This window comes from Lithohypha guttulata (genome assembly GCF_036872675.1).
Source record: "Lithohypha guttulata strain CCFEE 5908 chromosome Unknown scaffold_2, whole genome shotgun sequence".
Taxonomy (NCBI): Eukaryota; Fungi; Ascomycota; class Eurotiomycetes; order Chaetothyriales; family Trichomeriaceae; genus Lithohypha; species Lithohypha guttulata.
Window position 1 is genome coordinate 4439926 of NW_027042751.1, and position 25938 is coordinate 4465863.

Here is a 25938-nt window from a genome sequence, read left to right on the forward strand (position 1 = left end):
CAAGTCAGACCTACAAAGCATATCGTTTTTCTCAATGGGGAAGGACGTAGCTTCTCGGCATAACGGCACTGACTGCTGGTGGTGTTGACTCGGTTACAGCACTACGCCATCAATGGGAAGGAAGGAAGGCAGGCAGTGTCTGCCGACGAAACTTATCTGCTCAGTGAGCCAATGTTGTAGCCGTGGCAGTGGTGGAATCAGTGAACCGTGTTCTGGGAAGGTGCTATCAAGAAAGCAAAGTTTTTGACGCGTTTTTCAAAACGGGATCAGAGCCAAGAAGCGATTGACCTCAATCAGCCATATCACTTGAAGCGCTGCTACTTAAAGTCCTTGTAACCGCAGTCATCCCAAAGATAATCTAGATACATTCACAAGCACATGCTTAGAGACAATCTACAGTTACAAGCAGTGGTAACAGTGTCACATACATAGTTTGCGCCACGTCAGTTCTGGTTGCCAAGAAGCCCTCCTTGCATTCCGAAATCCAGGTCCTCACAACATGAATAACAATAACCCGCACCACCAGTTCCCCTTCAACTCCGACACACAGAAACATCACGCGCAATTCTCAGACTCATCAAGACCTTTTCCTCCTCCTCCACCTAGGTTAAGTAGGATACCATCGATACCAAATCAGCCGGATTCAGGTCCAGTCTACTCACATAGAGGATCATACGACGCGTCGCCATACTTCTCACCTCAAGCCAGTCAGTCTTCTTCATACTTTCCTGGTCAGACACAACAGCCAGCATCATACCTTGCTGGTACGCAAACGCAACAGCAGTACACATCCTATTTAGCTGGTCCTGCACAGCCATACTACGGCCAATCGGGCGACTATTCGGTACCGGAAGACAACATGGCTAGATTGCGAAATAGGCCACAAGTCAACTACAGTGACGATGCATATTCCACAAACGAGTTCAACGAGCGAGTCGCCCCTCAACAACGTATCCCACCACAACCTCAGCCCATCATGTCTGCTCCACTCCCAGTTCAGCAGCCGTTACAACAAGCACAACCAGTAGCGTCAATACCACAAGCCATGCCACAGCACAATCTTCCGCAGGTCGAAGTCAAGACCAAGTTCCCTGTAGCGAGGATCAAACGCATCATGCAACTGGATGAGGATATTGGCAAAGTAGCACAAGCTACACCAACAGCTGTTGCCAAATCGCTGGAGCTGTTCATGATCGACCTCGTGGCCAAAGGTGCCGCCAACGCCAAAGATCAGGGCAGCAAACGTGTGACCGCGACGCACTTGAAGAATGCGCTGCTGGCCGATCCACAGTACGACTTCTTGAGCGAGATATGTGAAAACATCCCAGATGAAAATGTCAAAAAGAGTCGAGCAAAGTCCGAAGCAAAGAGTGATAGTGACGACGAAGATATCACCGCCGCCGCAGCACCTAAGAAGAAAAAGGCTGCCGGCAAGAGGAAAAAGGCGGGAGGAGAAGATAGCGACTAGCAGTCAAACCTCTACCAAGACCGAGTCATCGCATGCCCGCTCTGCGGTCGAACATGGACTGGTCGCTTTCGCAAGTCCAGGTGGAACAGACATCTGGACGACCGCCTCTTTGGCAAGGCAGCGCTGGACGACCAGCATCCCATGGACGAGCTTGTGCGGCTCAGAGGCCATTGTGCAGCTCGGACGGCTTACCAGACTCGTTATGTAAGATTCCTGCCCCAGCCTTGGGATGCGTCGCAGTAAATGAAGCAGGAAACAATATAGATAGAAATTCCTACCCACACTGGGTTTCATTCGGTAGTTGAATACAATCAAGCTATTATTCTTTATTGGACACTCGGCAACTGTTCATTCGACCTTGTTCGTGTACACGCTTGCAAGGCTCGCAGTACGTGAATTAAGTTCTCCTATGGAAGAAGATCGGGAACAGTAGGCAATGTTGATACCGCCAGTCAGGTAGAGAAGGGTAAATTGGCCAACCCGGTATATAACCCATTTCAACTCAGCATAACCCGGCAAACCCTGACCTTGGTACAAACTGTCCATCAATTGAATGGACCTGTCTCAGAGAGATGTGGTAAGCAACTCTAACCATAAGGTAGAGGAGTATCTATTGTAATTGGGAATAGTACGAGTAGACAACTGAATACTGTGTCCATCATGGCCACGTTTTCTTCTCGTTGGTTACAGATGTGACTGGGGCTCGATTGCAGGAGCCCTTCCTATCAGCCTACTGTGTATGTAGTGACCAGTGATCAAGCTCCTTCATCTCAATGTCAATTGTCGTATTTCAATAAGTAGAGTTCCATCGGTCTTCCCAAGGGCTCCGGGTATTTGTCGTCCCAAGAGGTAGAGAACGCCTTATGATGCAAATAGATATACCTAATACGCCCACGCTGTGCAATCAAAGAGAGTCAACTAAACACCTTTTCTAAGCACGGCCAGTACAGAACCCACCGCGCTGTTTCTTCCGAGCTCAGCAAGGCTCAGCAAGAAATCTCCAGCGGCAACCCCTAAAAGGCCAATCCTGCTCAATCTGATATTCTATCAGTCTCAGGTGTTGGCTGCGCCGTATGTCGGTTGCAATTCCATCTATACCAAGTAAGTCAAAGCACGCAACGTCGCTCAATCCATATCCTCATTTCCATCATCGTCAACAAAGTCGTCTTCATCATCCAGACTCTCCATCGCGTCCTTGATGAACTGTGCAGCCTGTAAACATGTGTTAATGCGACGCAATATTTAAGGGAACGGAATATGCTTACCTTCGGGTCCAGGTTTAGGGCAACCGTGAATGCTTTGATAGCCTCACTCTTCCTGCCCAGCATCTTACATAGCCGTCCACTCAAGAACCAAACATTAGCTTCATCCGGCGCGATCTCTTTCAAGACTTCCAGCTCAGCCAACGCCTCTTCAGGTTGGTTCATGCTCATCAAGCATCGTGCCTTCTTGAACCTGCTCAGCGCGTTCTTCGGCGCAAGTCGGCATGCACGGTCGTAGAACTTCAGTGCATGTTCGACACCCTTATTCTTTTCCACAACAGTGCCGATAGCACATGTGAGAACTGCATTGGATGGGTTGATGCTCGCAGCTGTTTGATAGTGTACCTGAGCAGTAGGATATTTCCCAAGCTTGGTGTAGACCTTACCGAGACCATACCAAGCATTATAGTGACGGTTGTCAGCAGAAATGGCCATGCGGTAGGCTTCCAGCGCCTTAGGAAATTCTTCGTTTTCAATGTATTCGTGACCTTGTAACGTAAACCCATAGGCAAATGATGGGTCCAGCTGTGTCGCACGCTTGAAGCATTTCAGAGCTTGCTCGTGTTCACGTTGCAAAGAGAAAGAGTTTCCAATTGCTATCCACGTTTGCGGCGAGTTTCGCTCAACCTCTACCATTTCATGAGCAAGGTAGGCAAGCTCAATCTCCGATTTTAGTTGGTACAGCACTGTACTGTAAATTTCCATGTCCTCCAAACGTGAAGGTGCCAGTTGGCGCACACGAATGAAATATCTTTCTGCATCTGCATGCTGCGAAATTTCGTTGTAGGCCCTGGCTATCTGTGCCAGCACGTATGGCGTTTCTTTTTGATTCGATGGTAAGGAATTGAACAGATTGATAGCAGCCTGGCAATCGTAATGCTGGAGAGCATTATGCGCGGAGGCTATGCGAGAGAAGAGGTCAAGTAATGCACGCAAACCATCGATCTCTTTGTCGACTCGATCTTCATCCTTCCGTACTGGCTCCATCATGGCTGGCACAGGTGGTATCGATGGAGGGCGGTTCTCTCTACTATCAGGATCTTGCGGCTCGACACTAGGAGCAGTTTTGATTCTATTGCCGCTAACAGCTCTCCCAACTGTCTGAGTGGTGGCAGTCCTTGGCTTAGCAGTAGGCGCCTTGGCTTTTTTGATTTCTCTCTCTTGCCTCAGACCTAATGAGTTCGCTATCGAAGACATTTTGGTTGTAGTAGAGGTAGAAGTGGAGCTCGGCGGTCTCGATGTTTGTGACCTTGTCGTTCTTCTTATGGGCTCGGTTACCTGGGATTGAGCCACAGCACCGGACACAGTCCGCTTAGAAGGTGGACCTGGTGGTGGTGGCTCGTGGTCTGGCTCCTCGACTGAAGGTTTTAACCTCGTCTTCAGTCTCGAAGAAGTGGCTTTTAATCTTGATTGTTGCTCCGATTGTGAATCGACAGTATTTCTCGGCCTTCGCAAGGGCGCAGACAACGATTCGAACTTGGAACTGCCATTAGTTTGTTGCGCCATCGTGTCTTCGTGGTCAACCACAGTCGAGGGTGTAGGTAACAAATCATCGTCGTGAATGGCATTGGCGGTGTTGACATTGATCTTGCTATTATTCAGCTTTTCATACAGTGCGTTGGGATGTCCGTTGAGCTTTTGTGTGGACAAGAAAGGATCTGCCATTGACTGAGTGGGCTGCTGCGAAGCATTTGGTGGATCTGTGTTCTCTTTCGACGCATGCTGAGCCTGAATCATACCGACCATGTCTGGGTTAAGCTTGTAGATTGCTGGGACGTTTATCTTAGCACCAGACTCGACCAGAAGTGTATAGGCGTCCCACATGAATGGATTTTGTTTCAGAGCAGCTACCCAACACTGTACGGCCTCTTCCATGTTCTTGTGAGCCCTCCACAGTTTGCCCTTCAGACACAATATGACAGCAGCATCTGGTAGGTACTGTCTCTTCGACTCGGTATGCTGATTCCAAGTATTCCTGTTCTGCCATAACGTCCGACTCTTCTCGATCGACTGTAAGCCTTCGATATTCCTCCCCAGCTCCAGGCAAGCCTGTGCAAAGACATGGGTACAGCCCAAGTGGGTACCCTTCGCTGCGAACGAACGACTCGTGTCCAAGGACGCTTTTGTGTACCCAGCTTGAAATTGACAATGCGCCAGAAGGTATGCGGCTTCGGCACTTCGAGGACCTTCGTACGCGACCAGTCTCTGTGCTAGAAACAGGGCATTCTTGAGCAGGTTGTTGTCGAGCTGGTAGTATATCTGGTGTCTCAACTGAGTGGTATTGACAGTGGTTGAAGGCGCCATGGCTGTGGTATTATGCTAATACAAGGTATGCGATCCACGATTGAGGTCATTGAAGTCGATCTGATCGTGTTTGAATCTAGTCGTTGTACTGTGTACTTGGTTGCCAGGTCGTCACGTTCGTTGCCAAAACATATGAAAGGCGTTAGCTATTGTATTACTGTTCGCAAAGCATTGTGCCCAAAAATCTCGCACCAGGCGCCGATCACTACCAACGCCAGGGTCGTAAAGTTGTAAAGATACAGTGCAGAGGCAGAAGGACTGGCTTGTTGTCACGCTGTAGCGTCTTGTTGTGATGAACGCGGAAGTAACGAGGCTGGAAGCTGCAGCCGCCGCCGATGAGCCCACCTTAGCGCCACATTAACGGCGGCCACTCTTGGTGGGACGCCTCTCCTTCCGTCATCATCGCACACGGCCAGTCAGGTCGACAGAAAACAGGACTGCACCAAGATTCCAACAACCCAGCATGGCTCAGGTATGTCTCTGCAAGCAAACATGCCATATTGCGACCGCTAACACTATGGTTGTCTAGAAATCTGCTAAATCGCTGGCTGTGAAGAATAGCCAGCGCCTCAAGCAGACTCATCTCATCACTCTAGCCATCCATCTCCTCTTCCTCCTCCTGGCATTTACTCTGCGACGATCCCTGACCTTGAAACCCTATCTACTTCTCTCAGCGCCTGCATTAGGGCTAGAGTACTGGCTTGATTCCATCGCGCGGCCACAATACAATACAGATGGAGGCTTGCGCAAAGCCGGCGAGGATCTAGATGCTCGAGGTCTAACCGAGTTCTTCTGGGACATTATCTATTGGACATGGATCAATCTGATTGCTGTTGTGCTATTCGGAAACAGGGCTTGGTGGGCATACTTGATCGTGCCTGCCTATGCTATCTATGGCGCCTTCACTACGGCGAAAGGAGTGAAGGGTATGTTCGGAGGCATGGCCGGAGGAGCTGCTGAAGGTGATACCGCTGCTCCAGCACAAAGCAAGAGACAGCAGAAGATGGAGTCGCGCGGAGGTCAAAAAGTGCGTTATAGGTAAGAAATACGGTAACAAATTGGATACTCTCAATACCTGATCGCCAATCTGCTTCCAAGCAAGACTCAAAAATTCACACCCAAAAGTGGCAGTGACTTTCTCGGAACAATATGGAGGATCTTTGACTGTCTGAGAAGATGTTCCGATAAGATACCGTCCCTTCGATAAGCGAGCAACGCAGGTGGAAAGCAAGAAAAATCATCGAACATCTTGTCCACTGAAAGCATCATACTACAGACTTTCGCCAGCACAAAAGACCCTTCGATCGAAGGACTGTGTCATACGAGGTACCGAAACGCTGGCCAGCGATCTAAACAAATCCAGGAGACGCCAGCCCATCTCGTGCAAGATGTGTCAAGTTCGCTAAGCACTTCCTTTCAAAATGGAGGAGACTTCCGATCGATATTGACCTATCCATGAAGTAGATTTAAGGATTGTTGCTGATATGAGAGATGTGTCGGGAGAAGATAAGCGATTGTGGCGTGGTAAGAGTGAAGATCAGGTGATGCATAACAAAAACGACACCAGGCGAAGCAGTCCCTCGGTCACAGTGCTCACATGTTTGGGGATACCGATCTGATCCGCTACGAGGCTGAAGTAGCACTCAATTGGACATTGGGTAGCCTGTGAATGGTGGTAAGCAAAAAGCCAGTCTGTACAGATGGATAAGCAAGAAAACACCCGAAGGCGATAAAGAACATCCAATGATACAGCAAACGAGGTATGACGGAGTGAGCGTGTATCTGAGTACATATACTCGTTCATTCTCTTCTAAAGAAATATATTGCCAAAATGTTGTCTTACACGAAGTGAAAATCTGCCTCGATACGCTCTGCCAGCTTATGGCCTGCATCTTACCACACAATAGTAATTTGAACGGGCAAGTCGGACTCCAAAAGTTCCAAATCCATCGTCTTCCATAGCACCACAACGCCATGCTCTAAAAGCATCAAGTGGGATCTGAAGTTGGGCTATATGATTCCACCAGGTAGCATCCTAGGCTCCTGACCCATAGTCCTCACACTGGCAGCAGAACTCTGTATGCCTGTGCCGGCGGTGCCAGGTCTTATTGCTGAGATCGCACCGGTACTGCTCCCAGGAATGTCGCCGACAATACCGTTTGCCAGTTTTCTAAGCATGAACATCGGCTTCTTGCCTTCTCGATCCAGGTCTTTGAATAGCGCTAATGGCTTCTCTTCCAGACCTACGCATCGTTCTTGGTCGCCGTATACGATGTATAGTGCATATTGCCGCCAGTCAGCCTGGATGTTGTATTTTCGGAGAGCTGCAGGCAGGACTTTCCAACAGGGGTCGTCCAGAGCTACACGGAAGGACTTGAAGATTTGGACAGATGGATCGTCGGCATCTGCACCCTCTTTCGATTCTTTGGACTTAGGGTGTCCATGGCCTGCACTGGATGCTGGTGGTACCGAGGCCGACATCTCACGTGAAGGAATTAGTGTTGAGGCGTTGGAGATTGTGGATGGCTTGTTGCCGATCGTGGTAGCCGAACGATTCGAGATAGGATCAGGTACAATGCCTGTCAATGGTGGCGTAGGTATTGGATTACCGCGATAGGTATAGTTTTCTTCTGTGTAGCCTGAAGCAGGTTCACGGTGGAAGGCCCGAGGTGCCAAAGGCTGGTGCTGCACCCCTGGCATAGGTGAAGTAGGTGAATTCGGATTAGGACTGTAGTGACTGTGGACTGCGCCACCTTGCATGCCAGCAGTCAGTTGATTGCTTGCCGCGGAAGCCGCTGCAGATGGTTGCAAGCCACCCATAGTATCATGCGTAGCTTTCCCTTCAGGTATCGTGCCGGGAAAGTTTGTCGGACTGTGATTTTTGGCTGAGCCACTGCTTAGACCTAGTTTCTTGCTGAAAGATCTTGTTAAGCTGGTCTTCTTTTCTGGCTCCGGCGCAGGAGCAGGTAGTGTGGGTGACATGACCGCATCTTGCAAGTACTCTGGACTGCCCATCGCAACATCATGCGGCCTGTATGGTAGAGGTTCTCGTTCTTTTGCCATTCTGACTAAGGGCAACATTTCTGTCCTCAACCTCCTCGAATCGTCTGCTAGTTTTGCCAGTTGACTCTCCAGTTGGGCAATCTTTTCGTCGCGCAATCTCAGTATTGCGTTGGTAAGTTTTAGGATGTCGTCTTTGGTGGCTTTGTCCTGCTCGATGGCAGTGGCTACAGCTGGAGGAACTTAGTAAATGACCCAACTTGAGTGTACACTACTCACAAGGCGGCACGTAATCATCCGCCTCAATTGGCACATCCTGTTCAACTTTAATGTTGTAAACCTCTTTCAATATCTTCAGCCGATAGCCTGCGCTCGAAACACCCATCTCCTTCAACTCTTCGTGGTTGAGGGCAATTAATGCTTCACCCACAATTCCATGTTCTGCAATGAGTTAGTCCATGCATGTCGCTTGCTCGGAGCTGACCCTACCTATGAATTGCTCGCTGTATTGCTTCAACCCTAGACTAGCCACGAACTGCGCGCACTCTTCGGTCGTCCATGCCGATATTATCGTCCTGGGTCGTATACCGTCGTCAAAGGGCGTGCCGAAAGTAGTGGGTGTATGCTCGTTCGAAGATGGTTCAGACGATGTTTCCGAGTCTGTGTGCGCTCGTATCGGAGAGGCCACGACGCTTCTCTCAAATTCGTCATCCGCATCTGAATCGGCATGGTAGGGCGTCGAGGAGAAAGATGCCATATTTGCGAGCGATGCGAATGTAATGGTAGATGAGATCAGACGCCTTGCCTAACGAGGCGTCCTCAACATCGCTTTCACTAGCAGACTCCTTTCCGGTCCTCGAAATTGGGGAGGCTGCACAATTTAGGATGTTCGCTTGTGAGGACCGTTGTCGCTGAATATGGAGTGGAAGCAGGAGCAGCTCGTTAGTGTTCTGTCACAATCGCTCGAGGACAGCTGCTGTGTAGTGTCGTTCAGAGGCAGGAAGTATCAAGATGTGCTTGTCGTCGACTGTGTTCAGGTAGTCTATTGTATGAGGTTGGCGTTACTCCTACAGAGGGTATCGAGACATCGAAGTGGGTTGCAGGACGGGGTCTGGGCGGCGTGATCGTCCCCGACGTTGAGTTCCAGGCTACGGATGCTCCGCAGTTGTGCTGGGGTTTGGGCTTCATGCGCCTGCCTATGCCCGGGCGCCGACTCCGACCAACATGCAGGTACGATTCACGAATAGGGTTGGTCACAGAGCACAACACGCATCTACTCCAACCATGACTGTGCCAGAACAGTTTCGAATGTCCCAAAGTCAGCCAGTTCAAACAAAAGCGTTCTAAATATTGTTCGAGAGACTTGTTCAAAGCTGGATTTCCTTCTAGAGGACCAACCTCTCGAACGAGTATGGTGCCCTGAGTCTATCTTTTAGCATACCGATTTCTCTAGCCGACCGACGGTGTGCTTGGCCACCTTTACGAATCTTCTCCCTGCCGATATCTTCTTCGGCTTTCAAACTCAATGGCAGCACTGACGCAGGCAATACACCACCTGCTGCGGTTTCTGGCTCAGCGTATATTGTCACGATCCGGCCTTTTTCCACCAACCCTGACTTTTCTTTCTTCTCCGCCTTAGCTCGAGCGCTGAACGGTTGTCCCTCCACAGATTCGACGTATCGCAGTGTTTCACGCACAAGTCCCTGCAAAAATGTCGACTCTTGGACAGCCTGACTGGCACTAGATATTTCGGACAAAAGTTCAGGAACCATTTTTCGGATGAACGCTTCATGTGCTTCTGATCCAAGTATTCCAACGGGTCCAACAGCATCAATGCAGGCATTGAGGAGTGTGATGATGCCTGACAAGCTTATTTGAGGATTAGGATTCGTAGATACATGGTCTTCCTCTGTCTCAGATGGTGGAGGGCTAGGGTAGTCTTGGGCCTGGCTGAGGCGTGAGAATCCCCCCAGAAACAGCTGCTGGCGTAGATACTGGATAAGCCCAAGTATCGTTCGCTGGTCCAGACTACGCAGCTGTGTGGAAACAGTTGCGTGCCCGGTGAAAGCAAGCCTCTTTAAGGTGAAGGCTAAACATATAGTCGCTGGTGTGCTTGACTTCAATTCGTTGTCTCGGTCACCCATGGAGATTAGCTGCTGCGATGAAGCTGTGTTGCCCTCGTCGTCCGCATCCTTGGCTGTTTGCACCTCTTCGTCCTGATTTGACTGATTTAATGCCTTAAGGACCATCTCCTTGACCAGGAATGTAAGAGTCTCTGGTAGCAAGAAAGGTGAATATTGAATGTAGTACTCGACAAGTGATAATTTGGGATCTGCCTCAAGGAGGCATTGAGCGACTGATCCTGGCCCAATGGTGTTTGGGCTCCGGTCCAAAACTTGGACCAACCGGTACTCATCAGTGAAGCCTGCTTTGACACACCATTTGAGAAGCTCTGTTGACAAAAGAGCCAGCTTCAGCTGTGGCCGCGATTGGTCATAACTGGAAGCCGTAATAGCGAATATCTTCGACAGAAGAAAATCAACCTGAGTTTCCGGTATCTTATTGATATGCAGATCCTGGGGTTTCTGCAGCCCCATAGTCTGGACAAACAACTCCTCGAAACCCTTGGCATCACCTTTCTCTGCTAGCGCGTCCAATTCCTGCGAGATGAGTGGCCAGTTTGGCACAGGTTTCTCCTGACGCACTCTGCCAAATGAGATTGTACATTCTGGCGAGTCTTTTGATTTCGGCAGCGTAGAGTTGCCTCGAAGAATGTTGCCGATAAGTAGAGAACCGTTCTTCAGAGGGTTCTGCTCCGTGTCCTTGCCAGATATCTCAATGGTCAAAAGATGGCTACCGTTAAAAGCCAGAGCTCGCTTCAGCTGCGAGAAGTACGCAACCAAAGACAGGCGGACGCCACCCTCACCATCGCGCTTCCTCTTCAGGGTCGAAACATCTGGTGTTGAAGTTGCGAGAATCGAGTCGAATTTCTTATTGTACAGGTGCAAACTGAATGAAGCCACAGCAAGGTAGATATCGCGAATGACCTCCAAACTGGACGATGTGCCGGTAACGGTGTGGGTGTGGTCTGACAATATCCTTGGCACAATAGTGGTCAGATCAAAAGTTGTCGTTCTGTTCGCACCACTAATCTCCAGCTTAGTGAATGATATAAATTCGGCGGTAAGCTTTTTCGGGTAATCTTGGGACAGTTGTTGCTTTAGACTGTGACTAACCAACGGCTCAACTTTCGCTGCATCTGACGTTCCTGTTATTGGTAAGAGAGCCCACAAGCCTAGACGTAGGTCTTTGCTCTGGTTCTGGTATACACCACTGATAAGGATAGCTCCTTCGGGCAGTGTTGATGCCAGATCCAATCGAGACTTCAGCACAGAAGATCGAGCCTCTCGCAAAGACATACATTGTGCAGCCAGAATTTTGATCGAGATCAATGAATCTGCAAGAATACTCTGATATGATATTCTTGTACCATCCCCAGTCGCACCTGTCACCATGCCATTCTCTTGGATAACAATAGCGTCTCTTTCTGTTGTATCAACCGCCACAAGCTTTGTCACAGGAGAGGAATCACGGAGCGTGTGAGCAGTCGTAGATGAAGTCGTTTCGCCGTGTTTGCGTGTCTGCTCGTACAGCTGCAGAAAAAACTGACCCCGCCTATTGACAACACACCAGGACCTTCTAGTAAACGACTTCGCGTTGGCTGAAACTCTTTCTGAATATGGCTGGCTGGCGAATGTCGAGTCGGGTGGGATAGGCCAGGATGCGATATTTCTTCCATTCACAACCTATACTTGCAATCAGTTTCTGTCTGAGATATTCCGGTCAAAACAGCCATACCTCATAGATGTTCAGTGAATTGCTATCCACTGCAGCACAGACCTCATGGCGCTTTTTCCTCTGCCCGTCGCGTACACCGTATACTTGAGAGAATTGTGTGCGTCCTTCCCCAGTCAGACCAGCTCGAGGTAACTTGACCAGCACGGTGGGCTCCCCTATGTCCATCGCAACTTCCTCACCTCAACCAAATTGAGTCTGCGTTAAGTGCTTCTGAAAACAAGTTCATATCGCAAAAGTTTCAGTACTGGCACTCCAGAATTTCTGGAGTCGAATCACGTGCATTGCTTTATCGATCAGATAACATTTTACCGACCTCACTCTGTTACCAGCAGACCAGCGACGACTGCGCGAAGCTGTTTTGCTACGAGATCAATGTATATAGATCTTACATACATGTACGCATATAATTTGAGTGAGAGCACGAGGCCGGTCGTCGTGCACAGTTGTGTTTGAATGACTTTCATCGACTGTTCGCAAATTTGCAATGCCTGGTTCTGAAATGGTAATTTTATTCAGGTCACAGACACAACGGTGATGCAACCTCGTCTGAGCTTTCATCTCATTCAACTCTCCTAAATACTATACAAATGTTATGATGTTTAACCATGGGCATCCTGTATTCTCCTGCCTGGTCGAACACCACTAGTCTAGAGGGTCTGCCTTGAACAATCCGGTGGTCGATTCTAGGTTATGTCCAGAGACCAATGTAGCGCGGAAGGTCTTCTTCAACTTCGCGATCTTCGTATCCAGCTGAGGTGCTAAGCACGACTTCCACGACGCAGCGGAACCATATATACAACTTCGTTCATTTGTTCTAACTCAGACAGTACCGGGCTGCTCGCCAGACAAGAGTGTCTTCCCTACCTATCCATTTGCACCAGATTATCAGATCATGTCACTTCGTGACCGAGTGAGCATCTCGAAATTTCCATCACAAAACCTTACCTGGTTGCTCAACAGCATACGTTTCACCAAAGTTCACAAAGCCCACGTGCAAAGCTCCTTAAGATGCATTCATCTGGAGTAGTTCTGTGAGAGTTCGTCGGACTTGCCTTTCAGAACTCCGACGACACTCGGGACAGGAACGATGACGCCAACACGCGTTGCGCAAGCACGCCTCTGCGCGTGCCTTCCGCAGTCACGCGTCTTTACATTTCAACAACGAAGAATCTCAATTTGAGGTTAGCATCTGATCAGGACCTTTTTCAAGATCTGCCTTCTGCCTCACATTAATCTCACAGAGTCTGTGTAGATCCGCAAAGATGCTGCTACGATTGTGGTAGTACGCCAGCATGAAGGACCTTAGAGTCAAGAAGTAATGCATTCATTCTTCAGACCAGGTAGGCCGGTGCTCCTCGACAATCTCTATATCGCCTAACAATGGAGGAAGTGCAGCACAGCCTAGTGAACAATGGCTCCAACATTATCCCTACGCCCAAAGCAGATGACGATGCAGGACACTTCGAAACGAATGACAGCAATGGGCTGGTCGATGAGAAGCAGCCGAACGAGGTACGACACAACGATATAGGGTTTGCAAGAAACGCACAATGCAACGCCGAAATATCGCAAGATGTTGGGTTCTCCAAGACCGCCGAGGCTTTCGACCCTGTAGGCGATCGTAGGAAAAGGCGGAAAGTTAGTGTTGAGCCGAACATTCATCCAGATGCAAGCAGTGACTCTGCTGTTGGAGAAGTCGTGAACATGGATACTGGGGACCACTTGCAGGCTGAAACAACGCAGCAACGAATGTCCGATGATGTTGCGACTCCTTCCATTCAACCAACTCCAGTAACTCCCAAAAGGCGAAGAGGGCGACCACCAAAGACTAGTACTTCTAAAGGCCAACAATCTGCCCTTCCTGATGTGTCAATAAAAGACCACAGCGATATCACCCCGGCCATTCCGGAGTCCAAAAGGACTCCGAAGAAGAAAACAATTCAGCTCAGTGGCAATGGAACGCTACTATCAGGTTCTGAAACGGCGCCGAAAGACATTACCACACAAACCGACGCACGAAAGTCTACAAGAATCACAAATGGCAAGAAAGTTGTTCTGAAAAAAGGCAGGCTGGCACATACGTTAGTGGTGAAGATCAAATACCACAATCAAGGCAATACAGGAAAGAGCATCGATACTATACTAGCCAAGGAGCCGAGCGCGCATAACCAGCTCAACGACAAGAACCCAATCTCTGCAAACATACGTTCGAGCACCACAAGCAGAGTCACTCATCCCTTCTTCCTCGGAAAGGTAGCACCACAACCGGAAAGCAGTCTCTCAAGTTCGCTGAACCAGGACGCGCAAGCACAACAAAATAATGAGGTTGTCGAGGTGAAGAAGCCAGTGGCATGGAAAGATATTGTCTTCCATTCGAAAAAGCCTGCACTACACCGAGACTCCAATCTGCAGAAACCAATATGGCCTCCAAACGTTTTCCAGCATGTCGGCGTTCCGCAAAGGAGGGAATATGAAAGTCATGGCATACCACAACAGCTCAGTAAACAGAAACACAGGGCGCGTACTGTAGTCACTGATGAGCAGGACTCCGTTCTCAGACGCTACCAACAACGGCTGCTCTCTGCGAACAACAGTCACCGTACTGGGTTGATTGCCCCCAAAAGATTGTTTAGCACAGCTGAGTCAGCCTTGTATGGCATGCCTACTCATGGCCTCGGTCACAACCACGTGCATGCAATTTCAGGAGCGAGAAACAAGGCGCTTTCTGAGTTAAGTGCCTTTGACCGTATGAAAGCGCCTGGACCACTGCCCTGGGCACAGCAGCACTGTCCTACAACTTGGGATGAGGTTCTGCAGCCGTCTTGTCGTGAGTTACACGATTGGCTTCGTGGACTCGCAGTTCACAATGTCAAGCAAGGGCTCAATGACACACGCCAAAAGTCGTCTACTCGACGAAGAAAGAAGCCGAAGAAAAATGGGGAACTTGACGACTTCATAGTCGATGACGAAGACGAGGACATCAAGAAGGTCAAGAATGCTATTCTCATCGTTGGTCCCAATGGCTGCGGCAAAACAGCATCAGTGTATGCAGTGGCAAAACAGCTCGGATTTGAGGTCTTTGAGATACACGCAGGCATGAAACGCAGTCAGAAGGATATTTTCGATCGTGTTGGTGACATGGCTCAAAACCACATGGTGCAGGGAGGTCACAATGCAAGTCGAGACTCGAGCGTTTTGCCTGACCTTGATATGTCATCTAGTCAGGAGGACCATAATCAGCCAGGGGTTGCAGCACTCTTTGCTGGTGCCAACAAGAAGCCCAAGACTGATTCAAGGTCTTCCGCGCCAATGCCCGCCAAAGAGCAGAAACAGTCATTGATACTGTTCGAAGAAGTGGATCAAATTTTTGAAGAGGATAGAGGATATTGGTCAGCTGTGCAGTCCTTGATCGAGAATTCGAAACGGCCAGTAATTCTAACCTGCAACGATCCGCAGAGTGTGCCCAAGAATGAGCTAGATCTCTACACCACGCTTTTCTATGAAGCACCAGCGCCTGCTGTGGTAGCCGAGTACCTGGTATATATCGCAGCCATTGAGGGTCATCTCATCGACAAGAATGCAATTAAGAGTCTATACTGCAGCAAAGGTTATGACCTCAGGGCTACGATGATGGAGCTAGAGTTTTGGTGCCAAATGACGGTCGGATCCGAGAGAGCAGGTCTGGACTGGTACCCGAAATTCACAGCAAAGCCCGAGAGCACAGCAGTTAAGCTACGCACTTTCAGTGAAGGTACGTTCAGGCAGGGACTCGATTTACTCCCAAACACTTTCGATGATGTCGAAGACAGCATACGCTTTCTAGACCAGTGCTTGGACGTACCTTCCAACGAATACTTGGAAATGATGCTCGCCAAAGCTCTACACGTAGACACGACCTCAATACAGCAGGCACTAGAAACGACCGAGCTCCTCAGCGACGCGGAGATGCTAGACTCGTCAGTCAGACCAATACTAGCTGCGAAGATGTGTCGTTCCGCGATGCTCAATCAAGCAGAGTTGAGGTCATTTGTCTTCAGCAAGGTCGCCACGCATAACACGCTGGACAAGGAGAATCACGCTTCATTCTTCGCCTGCCTGCATCCACTGAGCGTGGAGAGACCTATCTTTCCTCCAACACAAGGTCGTCTTGCGCCATCGCTTGACTCGCCGCAATCCATTATGGCCACAGACATTGCTCCCTATGTGAGATCCATCACTGCATTCGACTACAGGCTAGAGCAGCAAAGAAACGAGCTAGACTCCTCGCAGGGAAAAAAGAGCAGGACTACAAGAGCTGCTCGTGCAGCTGTAGAAGGTGGAGACAAGTCCACTACGAGAAGAGATCGATGGTTTCCTGCAGACCTCGACATGCAAGCTGTGCTGCGAACTGGTAACGGTTGGCCACAATGGCTTTTAGGTTCCGAGTTAGAGCATGAGTCGAGCTCTGGTCTGCCTACACCATGTTGACTTTATGATTGAGTCGAAAAATGTATATATCCAAGCTACATATAGAATTAAGTGGTTGGATGTGGTGGTACCATCTAAGCATAGCACGGTCGACCTTATGTACCAGAATGGCAGACACCATAATGACACAGACTACCTACTTCACCGTAGCAAGCGATACTTTTTGCGCAAGTTGAATATCTTCACCGCGTATCCATTGGAGCTGCTATGTTGTTGTAATGAACTCTTGAAAATTTCGTGCTGATCAACCTGCGGCTCTTGACCATGTTCTTGAGACGGTTGCTCTCTGTACAGCGTCAATGATGCGACCTCCATTTCTTGGTTCGAACCATGCAGCGACATCAACCTTTTCCTGTATGGAATTGGGTAAAGACTTTAAGCCGTAACCACAACTTCAGGAAGAGAAGTGCTGTTAGTATGACTCAATTGATCGGCAGCATACGCTTCCAGAGATATGTATAAAGTTCAAAGTGTTGGGGAAGAGAGGTCAATGTAAGCATCAAGTCAATCTACAATGTATCAACTATCAGACGTGTAGTAGCTCAGATGTAGGACCCTCGTCTTGGACACTCCTGCACTTTTGCACCTGGCAAATTTTCTCACCTTCTTTCTTATCACATACAGATCTACCCATTCTTGTTCTACTACCACTACTCCAAGTGCTAGGCTTCATGAACGTTCTACGATGACTTTGAAGGGTGCGGTAGACTATCTCGGAAAATTGGCTTACAGTGCTCCTTTCCAAGAATTCCGTCTGGACGTTGCTGAACCTCCACCTTTCCGATGCAACGATCTGCCACTTGAAGCCAAGACGAATATCCTTGAATACGTGTTCGCTGGGGGTGCAAATGATCCGTCACTTATCAATCGAGCGAAGCACACATTGATTGGTTTTTATAGTGTTGTCACCTACCAGCCGTCGCGCCACGATAAGTCTTGTGTCTTCGACCTGAGCCTGCCTCCAATCTTTGCTCAACTGTTTGTTTCGAAACGTTTTCTGACGGAAGCCATCGACGTCTACGCCCAGACAACATGGGTTGAGATATTGCAGCTGCGGGAGATCCCGTTGAATGGCATAGGTCCTCATTCAATCATTCGTCGGTGTCTGCTCAGGCTACTGTCAAGATTCTCTTCTGTACGTGTGGAAGAAGAAAGATTGCATGCCTAAGCTTGCAAGAATAGAGGTATACGCTAATCAATGCTACTTTTGGCATGCTGGAACAGCTCTAGCACGGGAGCCGACAATCATGCTTGCCCATGAGGCACGACCGGAAAATTCTTGGAGAAATCCAGACCTTCGTCACCAGCTCAGTGACCATACACGCAAGAACATCAAATCGACAATCGAAAAAACACATGATTTCCGGTATATCTGGGAGGAGACAGACACTCTGAACGAAGGGCCTATGAGCATTCATCTTGAAAGAATGAAAGCAGCACCGATTCAGATCCACTGCCTAATAACCCTGAAGTGCGGGAGCGCGATCAAACTTTTGAGACAAGATGAAATTGAGCAGCATGAGGAAGTGCTAATAGTAAGTAAGCTCATCGTGGAGTCTAAGCTAGGCACGAACCTATCTATATCGTTGAATGTGTCCGTGGGATGACATCCAAGTGAACTTGCAAACTGATCAGGACTAGGACCTACGCATCGATGTTCGAAGGAAAAAGATACTCGCAATAAAACTCACAGATGGTTTCGTGAGTCCTGACATAACCGCATGGTATCGAGAAGACGACCACACATATATTTGAGGAAGTGGCTGAGCATTTTCACGAGCGAAAGGTTGATAGCAGCTATCTTGACAACACCGATGTACTTTGTACGGACAACGTCAAGCACAATTGTTGGCATCCAATATATACTGGAAGAGAGAGCTGCTGATAGCTTTGTGGTGAACAACAGGGCTGAAGCCCGCTGGTCGACAAAGATGCAGCTAAAGAGCGTGAAAGACATGCCATTGACTCGAAATGGATAGGGAATGCTCAAATGCTTGAACATCGCAAGTCAAAAATTTCGCCTGGGTCGTTGTCAGTCAATTTCCTTCTAACGTGCTGTCCATCCATAAAATCCTGAAAATAGCATTCGCCTAAGAATTCCCACCCATCTGCCTCAGAGCTTGCTGTGTGCTCGAGCCTTCGCAACACAAATGGTGCCTTGCCTCCGAATAGGGCCACAACCACATCTCCTTCTCTTGTACCAGGAGGACACATACCGAGCCTGCCATGATTAGTCGTCCCAAAGGCTTTCCTGCTAGCATTCAACAACAATTCTGCGAAGTTGTCAGCACTTCCCTTCTCAGCCAGCGGAAGGAGCAATTCTCTGACGTGAGGGCAGAATAGCTTCATCTCTTGGTCGCCACCGTTTTGCGGATCTTCCTTCTGGTTTCGGGCCCAATGCGCTGCAAAGTCCTGATACATGTCCGAGGCCTTGAACCACTTTGTCCTATGGACTCCTTTCGCGCGATCGCAGTTTCCGTGCTGCTGCATTCCACCGCACGTCAATGTTGTCAGGAATCTATCTAGTAATATCTGGCATGTGCATGAGGTCGATCTGTCTAGAAACTCACAATCATAAGCTCGTCGACCGCCCCAACCGACTTGTGACCAGATGTACTTGAGGCCACCAGAGTAGTAAGTGTTTGTTTCGGGGTTCATGATGTACAGGTCGCTGTTGTCGTACCAACGGTTTGAGAAATACATCTTCGAAACGTTGCTAATCGTGTCGAGTCGGCAACCTCCAAGCTGCAGGGAGGGCGTTGCGTTCTTGCTTGAAGCGATGATCAACTCGAGATCGAGCTCCATGTCGCCAGATGCGTGAAATTCGGGCACCTCGCTGAGCTTAGAGCCATGTCCGTCGAACTTGGGTACTGGTGACAACGACCAAGTGGGGAGCGTCAACCTATCCGACCCACTCAGATGACCTCTCCGAAGAAAAGTCACGTACCCCAGAACGGCAAGAGAACGGGAGGTGATAATGCACCACTTCGTGAAGTCGATATACACTTGGCTCACACTTTTGCGGTAATCGGGAGCTATTAGAGGGGAAAGTGCCAAGATGTCATGTGTTTCCTGTCCCATAGCGAGAAGACCAAAGAGCTTGTCTCTAGTATCTGTTGCGTCGAATTGCTGACAAACACCTTCGAACAGCTCTAATATCGGAACACGTTGAGGCGATCCACCCGCAGGACCACGCTCATTCCTCTCAAAATCGCGCCAAGGTTGGGTGAGGCCCGAGATTTTCAGCCTCAGGAATTTGTACGCGACGCTGATGAAGAGATCGGCAAAGAGAACATGGGACCATGACACCGCAGGTGCATTGTTGCCTAGCAAAAAGACTTCGCCTCTTGCGCTCGAAACTTCCTGCAAGACCCATACGCGTCTGAACCAAGGGTTCTTGAAGAGTCCTGTCAAGATTTGCAGAATGTACTCGGTCGTGACCGCTCCTTTAGTGCTCATGAATGAACCATTACGAAGCATCATCTGGACCATTCGTACGTCCGAGACAGAATCTGGGACATCTTTCTCAGCGCGCACTCTATCCTTCTCAGTGCCAATGGTCCGGATAGCTTGCATGGCTATGGACTGCTCTTCCTCAAGGTTCAACCATATGCATACACTGGCTGCGTTTGCGTAGATCTCAGACATGATGCTTACCTGGTAAGCTCTTTCCTCGGGGTCAGCCTGATTGATGCACAACGCGTCAATCCAGACTGCGACGAATTGGTCTTCCTGACGCAGTCCCTGCAGCGCGATCTCGAGACCAGCAGTACAGTCAAACCCCTGATCTCGCAGGCCTGTCTTCTCCTTCTCACCAACTTTCCGAGCTGCATGGCCAACGTAGATGGGTCGTGTCTCACCCAATGGACCCCAGCAGTAGGAGAGTGCCATATATGCTCGTTGCGTCCAAGGATACGACATCCTCACGATGACAACATTGATAGGTGCTTCCTTGGGACCCTGGAGGAGTAATGCAATGCGTATCTCTCGCTTGTCGTGGTCCAGTGGCTCGTACAGGGAGTAATCATTCTGGACTTTTCGAGCCCTTGCAGATTTTTGCTCTTCACCTGCAATGGTATCATAGTTTTCGTCCGCATTGAGTCTTTCGACGGACAGGCCTGGCAAATCCTCAACTCCAGCGAAGAACTTTTTGACATCGATAGGGAGCTTGAACTTGGGGTCAGATTGCGCTAAAGCCACGAGCTCCCTAAACCTCTCAGGATTTGGTGTAGTAAGCCAGGTGATCTTTTCATCTCGCGGATCGAGGAAGCAGGGCCTCAAATTATGAGCCCTTGGGTTATAGTCGTCAAGCATGCAATTTTTGCACGTATTCGGAGCATTATCGTCACAATTCGTACACCTAAAGAAAGTGTCTTCCGGCTGAAAGGCGCGCGAGCAAACGTGACAAGAATTTACGATAGTCAACTTTGCAAGATCCAGTAGTACTGTTGTCGTCGCCATAGTCTGGGACCTGGTTCATGATCGTTGGGTGGAAGATGTACTCTTCCTGCCATGATTGTCGACAAAGCAAGCTCAAATTGCTGGCGGCGCTACACATGTCGAAGAGCCTGGTCAGCAATATCCAGGCGTACCGTGTTCGAGTATCAGACCAGCTTGAAGTCTTGCTCGTGGCCATCACATGGTGGGCGACTGAAACAAGCTCCAAGCAAAGTCTCCATAGTCCACATCGAGGATAGTCTAACCACTGCCGCCCCTGGTGGGTGCCAAGTGGTTCAGACGAGTGTTTCAGCCATTGAGCATCGACCTTTAGTGGCGGTTACAGGCCATGTGATTCACAATAACCTGGAGAACTTCTAGTGAACCGGAATTTCGTACTTGTGCTCTTCTACTCAACCGTGCTTCAATTCGAACACCCGCCCATTAGCGGAAGTGACGGCTTGGGGGTTCACGGCAATAATTTTGAGTTGGCGACCCAAAGCTTGTTTGCTGTGGAGGGTGTGCCGGAAGACCCGACATGTTTGGTATAAATGTTGTTCCTATGTTGTTTTCCAAGTTGTGTGGTAATGTCGACGGCTCGTGTGAGCGGTATGCGAGTGCTCTTTCATCTTACGCCACTAAAGAGCGCTTAAATTCATCATAACCACGAATATGTCGGATTTTGGGGGTAAAGGTATGCATAAACCTCTCTCAAGGATATTCGTTTGCTTCTATACCTTCCGAAGCTGACTAAAGACAGTACTGCACCACCGTGGCCGAGATTATGGCTTCTGGTCTCCCACAACCGCCAGCACGAACTTTTGTGAAGAGAACTATGCAACATCATTTTACGTAGCCGAGTTTGTCAACACAATCAGCAATTTGGCATACGTCTATTATGCATACAACCCTCCAAATCTCTCGCTTCCGTCAAGGAAGGTTGCACCGCCAGCATCCGAGAGACATCGGTCGAATGATGCAGCCTCCATGGTGTTGGATATTCATACCTTACCTCTGCTAGCCATTGGGTTAACATCCGCCATCTTCCATCTGACCTTGCGGCATATACCTCGGCTCCTCAACGAAACTTCAATCTTACTGTTGATCGCCGGATTTGCTTTCGAGCTGCTCACCACATTCTACACGACCTCAACAGAGACAACAGAAGATGCCCAACCAGCAGTGAACCCATCTTTACCTTTCTGGCAAAGCGTACTCGTGACCGCGCTCCTACAAAGTCTTTCCTCCCTCGGTCTTTCGAGCTTGCTCCCACGATATCCATTCCAATCCACAAGATGGGAACTCGTCTTCGCTTGGATACTGAGTGCTTGCGTGCTCGGAGCAGGGAGCACTGTCTGGCGAATACTTGTAACCCGATCTCATTCGCGAGACTCTCGAGCTGAATGCGGAGGATCCCTCGAGCCACGAGCCTCAATCGAATATCGTACTCGCTCATTGTCAGGAGGTTTGATCGTACTCACCCTTCTTTACGTAACCACATTTACCCTATACGTTGGCGATTTGACAATGCACAGTATTATTATCACATTCTTCGTTCTCGTCGGCGGCTGCAAAGCAGTGAGCATGATCAGGCAGCATGAGCCAAAGACACGTTTCCGCTTGTATAAGCATCTGCTGAGTGCATGCATGACGTTAAGTCTTGCTTTTGCTCTCTGGCTGATCGATTGTAGCCCTTCGTGGTGCAACTTCCTTCGTGACAGCAGGGAACAGCTGATCGACTTGCTTCCATCAGGGATTGGTGTCGTGCTCGGCCTCTTGACAGAACTACATGGTTGGTGGCATATACTGACAGCGCGTGCTGCAGGAGAGTTCATAAGTCTGATTCGATATATTACTCGCAACCTTCCAGCACCAGAGGACGATACCGACGAGAAAGTCTGACTAGTTCGTTTGAGGTTGTGATGGCCCTAATGTCACTGCATCAATACAAAAATACTTGCCGGCTCATCGATGTGTCGTGAGTGTAACATCGGCCAATAATGCTAGCTCATGAACCGCACCATAATCTTTGCGACTCAGTGTTCTTCAACTGTACCAAACTTACTGCCTGTTCATCTCAGAAACTTGGCTGAAGACCAACATGCTTCGAGAAGCTAATGCGATTTGTCCATCGCGTCAATGCATCAACATCTTGGCTCGACTACGCTTTCGACAAGATCTTTCCTGTTTGGGCCAGTTTCGCTTGTCCACGAGCTTGCCCCACCTGAATACGAGGCATGGGCCATCCAGATTCCGGAGAACATAGCTTGATTCTGGAGTCACCGGTCGTGACCTCGCTTGCACGTTTCTGCTTGACATAACAATTGCAAAAAACTTCGTGAAGGTGAAGGGTATGCATCAAGAAGAGGAAAGTCCTATCCGTCCGCGGTCGTCTTGGCATGTTGGCGAGCTTGAATCGGTAAGCTGTCTGGAGCATAAGCCTGACACAACCTATAATTCATGAGGTGACTTCGGCTCTTGACTTTCGAAAGGTCGACGAACACTGCACCAGTGGAAGTGGTGGCGCCGCTATTCCCTGCATGCTGTTGAACTCGGCGCGGACATACCGAGATGTTTGAGCTACATATTCCGTGTTGCCTTCTCAACAATGCCTCGAGTCCCTCTCATAGCAAGCCGGAGTCTCATCACCGACTCGATACATCAAGGAGTTTCAGACTGGTTGTCCTGAAGTTGAGCACCTCTCAAATCTCACACTAGGTAGTCCAGCAATCAACATGTCCAACACGATTTTGGTACTGCTGTTATCATTGTGTTGCACAATCCATGCTCTTCCCTCCCACGGTGGTGCCGAAGTCTATGTCCATACTGGCCAGTCAATACAAAGCGCAATCAATGCAGCACAAGCTGGTACTCGCATCAAGGTCGGAGCAGGAACATATGCTGAGCAGCTCACTATCAGCAAGGATGGCATTGCCTTGATTGGTGACGGCGCCACTCTTGTTCCTCCAGCAGTTCCTGCAGTCAATACATGCACCGGTATTGCAGGAGGAACAACAAGTGCAGGTATTTGTGTTACAGGATCCGGCATCGAGCTCGCACCATTCGTTACTGAACACCAAAAAGTACTTTCTGTGGAAAAGCCCGTCACGGATGTATTTATCACTGGCTTCAACGTGAATGACTTTGATGGGGCGAACATTCTTGTCGTAGGTGGAGAGGACACCCGCGTGGCTGACAACAATCTCTACAACGGTGGTCAATATGGCTTTCTCGCTGCTGGCTCAACGAACACTGTCGTCAGCAAGAATAACGTTGTGTCGGAAGAGTCGCTCCGATACATCGCCATCTGCACGGACAACTTTTCTGGCGCTCGAGTCGTCAAGAACCACATATCTGGCTACAGTGTAGGACTATGTGTTCAGACCTCAGGCTCAGAAATAGCCTTCAATGAAGTCACGAATGGCTGCGTCGGCTCCTTTGTCGATCCGAACGTCAACGGTGCCCAGGTCGTCCACAATAGTTTCGGCGCATCGAATCCTGCTTGCATAGGTCAATCTCCTATCATAGGAGGTGTTGTGATCTTTGCCGCTGACAACACAAACGTCCAGTCAAATGTCATTCGTGATCAGCGGGCTGGAGGTGTTGCTGCTGGTATCGTCCTAGTCGATGCTCTCGAGTTTGGTCCTGATCTTGTGGCCAATGACAACAAGATTGTCGACAACGTCCTTGTCAATAACGATTACGACATTTTTGTGAACACGACTGGAACGGGAAATGTGATTGCAGATAACCAGTGTACACTACCAGCAGAGCTGTGCGCATAGTGTTTATGCCATCGCCAGACAGGTAGCGAGGAGCGACGGAGATCTTGAAAATATGCTTCGGAGGCATGCTTTGTGTCTCGAAGCCCAGAAGTGAGTAAACAGAGACATTGGAAGAAATTTTGTTTTGCATTCGACTGTATTGACCTCTTTTGACGATTGATGGAAGGGGCAATCTCATTTTGTGGCGCCGAAACTGGATATGTGGTCCCCAAGCAGCTTGGTTGAGCTCGCGACACAACCACCTATAGCAACAAGATAGTGAATGACCATCTGATACAATTTTGATACATCTCACAAAGTCCCAAAAAGTAGACAATAATGTGATGTGTCATTATAGTCGTTCATTGAGCCGCATGTCTCTGAGAAGCGCAGTGCATAGGTCGCATAATCTCAGCAGCCAGATTGCTGTGATTCATTCAAGCTCCATCGAGCACTAACTCAGGTCGATGCGCCAGGCTGAGACAACTTCTCGAACAGGTGAGGATGATCTCTCGCAAATTGCACACCAACAGCCCAATGATAGAGCTTCGCCGCGATGCAGTATCTGTCCTTGCTCGCGAATTCATTCAGCCTCTCGTACAGTTCGGCCAGTGGAATAGTCACTCGTTGGATGTTCTCTCCTTCGTCCAAGTGTTGTTCAGGTTCTGGCTCGCCTTCCTTCAGATGAACCTCCATCATGACCAACTTCATGTTCGCACTCGTCATACCAGGATCAGCTGCGACTGTTGGTGACACACTAATGACTTTGCCATCGTAGCCAGTTTCTTCCTTTAGTTCCCTGACTGCAGCTTCCTCGGGTGATTCATCCGCATCAACTAAGCCGGCTGGCCACTCAACAGTGATAGCATCAATCGGAGGTCGGAACTGCAAAACTACGATTGTGGAAGGTGGCTTCGAGGGATGGTAGATAATGTTCCCCATAGCCACGGCATCAATACCAGCTTTACCGCGTGTCTTGCGACTGGCGACTTCCCAGACTCGTTCGTTGCCCTTGGCGTCTATGTATGTCGCTTTCTGGAGATTGACCCATTTTGCTTCGGATGCTGGTAGGTCGTGGAGTGCTGTGACGTGGGGATTGGAGGCCATGATTACCTTGTCGACGCGGCGGAAGAGCTCTGAAGAGTATCTCTTTTGTACTGAGCTGTTTTTGAGATGAGTAATGGATCTGACTAGGTATGAAGCGCGTCTAGTGGCTACAAGACGCATTACACTTAATTTCTGTAGCAGAAGATTGTGCAATACTAGGTGACGTGAAGGTCGTGGAACAAGTTAATATGCACGTCACGAACGACTCGGATGACTTGCCTCATGGGAACGACAGTTGTCTCGCGAGCTGTCTGTCCTGCCGGTTATCACA

General features: G+C 49.2%; 9 protein-coding genes across 9 annotated transcripts; 4 read left to right on the top strand and 5 right to left on the bottom strand.

Annotated features, from left to right (window-relative positions):
• Positions 1–499: 499 nt before the first annotated feature.
• On the top strand, positions 500–1468 carry LTR64_003739 (uncharacterized protein; the record flags this gene model as incomplete). The annotated part of the gene is made up of 1 exon (XM_064898091.1): positions 500–1468. The coding sequence occupies one exon, from the start codon at positions 500–502 to the stop codon at positions 1466–1468; it is 969 nt and encodes a 322-aa protein (XP_064757041.1).
• A 1125-nt stretch (positions 1469–2593) lies between these two features.
• Positions 2594–5034, bottom strand: CDC27 (anaphase-promoting complex subunit cdc27; the record flags this gene model as incomplete). Its single annotated transcript, XM_064898092.1, has 2 exons — positions 2594–2680; positions 2734–5034. The coding sequence occupies 2 exons, from the start codon at positions 5032–5034 to the stop codon at positions 2594–2596; spliced, it is 2388 nt and encodes a 795-aa protein (XP_064757042.1).
• Positions 5035–5497: 463 nt separating this feature from the next.
• Positions 5498–6076, top strand: LTR64_003741 (uncharacterized protein; the record flags this gene model as incomplete). Its single annotated transcript, XM_064898093.1, has 2 exons — positions 5498–5506; positions 5564–6076. 2 exons carry the CDS (start codon positions 5498–5500, stop codon positions 6074–6076), a joined length of 522 nt encoding a protein of 173 aa, XP_064757043.1.
• A 968-nt stretch (positions 6077–7044) lies between these two features.
• LTR64_003742 (uncharacterized protein) lies at positions 7045–8791 on the bottom strand (the record flags this gene model as incomplete). The annotated part of the gene is made up of 3 exons (XM_064898094.1): positions 7045–8267; positions 8314–8475; positions 8524–8791. The coding sequence occupies 3 exons, from the start codon at positions 8789–8791 to the stop codon at positions 7045–7047; spliced, it is 1653 nt and encodes a 550-aa protein (XP_064757044.1).
• A 628-nt stretch (positions 8792–9419) lies between these two features.
• On the bottom strand, positions 9420–12057 carry LTR64_003743 (uncharacterized protein; the record flags this gene model as incomplete). Its single annotated transcript, XM_064898095.1, has 2 exons — positions 9420–11840; positions 11893–12057. 2 exons carry the CDS (start codon positions 12055–12057, stop codon positions 9420–9422), a joined length of 2586 nt encoding a protein of 861 aa, XP_064757045.1.
• A 1215-nt stretch (positions 12058–13272) lies between these two features.
• On the top strand, positions 13273–16359 carry LTR64_003744 (uncharacterized protein; the record flags this gene model as incomplete). The annotated part of the gene is made up of 2 exons (XM_064898096.1): positions 13273–15643; positions 15716–16359. The coding sequence occupies 2 exons, from the start codon at positions 13273–13275 to the stop codon at positions 16357–16359; spliced, it is 3015 nt and encodes a 1004-aa protein (XP_064757046.1).
• Positions 16360–18345: 1986 nt separating this feature from the next.
• Positions 18346–20673, bottom strand: LTR64_003745 (uncharacterized protein; the record flags this gene model as incomplete). The annotated part of the gene is made up of 1 exon (XM_064898097.1): positions 18346–20673. One exon carries the CDS (start codon positions 20671–20673, stop codon positions 18346–18348), a length of 2328 nt encoding a protein of 775 aa, XP_064757047.1.
• Positions 20674–23531: 2858 nt separating this feature from the next.
• On the top strand, positions 23532–24581 carry LTR64_003746 (uncharacterized protein; the record flags this gene model as incomplete). The annotated part of the gene is given in 2 exon segments (XM_064898098.1): positions 23532–23820; positions 23836–24581. 2 exon segments carry the CDS (start codon positions 23532–23534, stop codon positions 24579–24581), a joined length of 1035 nt encoding a protein of 344 aa, XP_064757048.1.
• Positions 24582–25019: 438 nt separating this feature from the next.
• Positions 25020–25667, bottom strand: LTR64_003747 (uncharacterized protein; the record flags this gene model as incomplete). The annotated part of the gene is made up of 1 exon (XM_064898099.1): positions 25020–25667. The coding sequence occupies one exon, from the start codon at positions 25665–25667 to the stop codon at positions 25020–25022; it is 648 nt and encodes a 215-aa protein (XP_064757049.1).
• Positions 25668–25938: the final 271 nt, after the last annotated feature.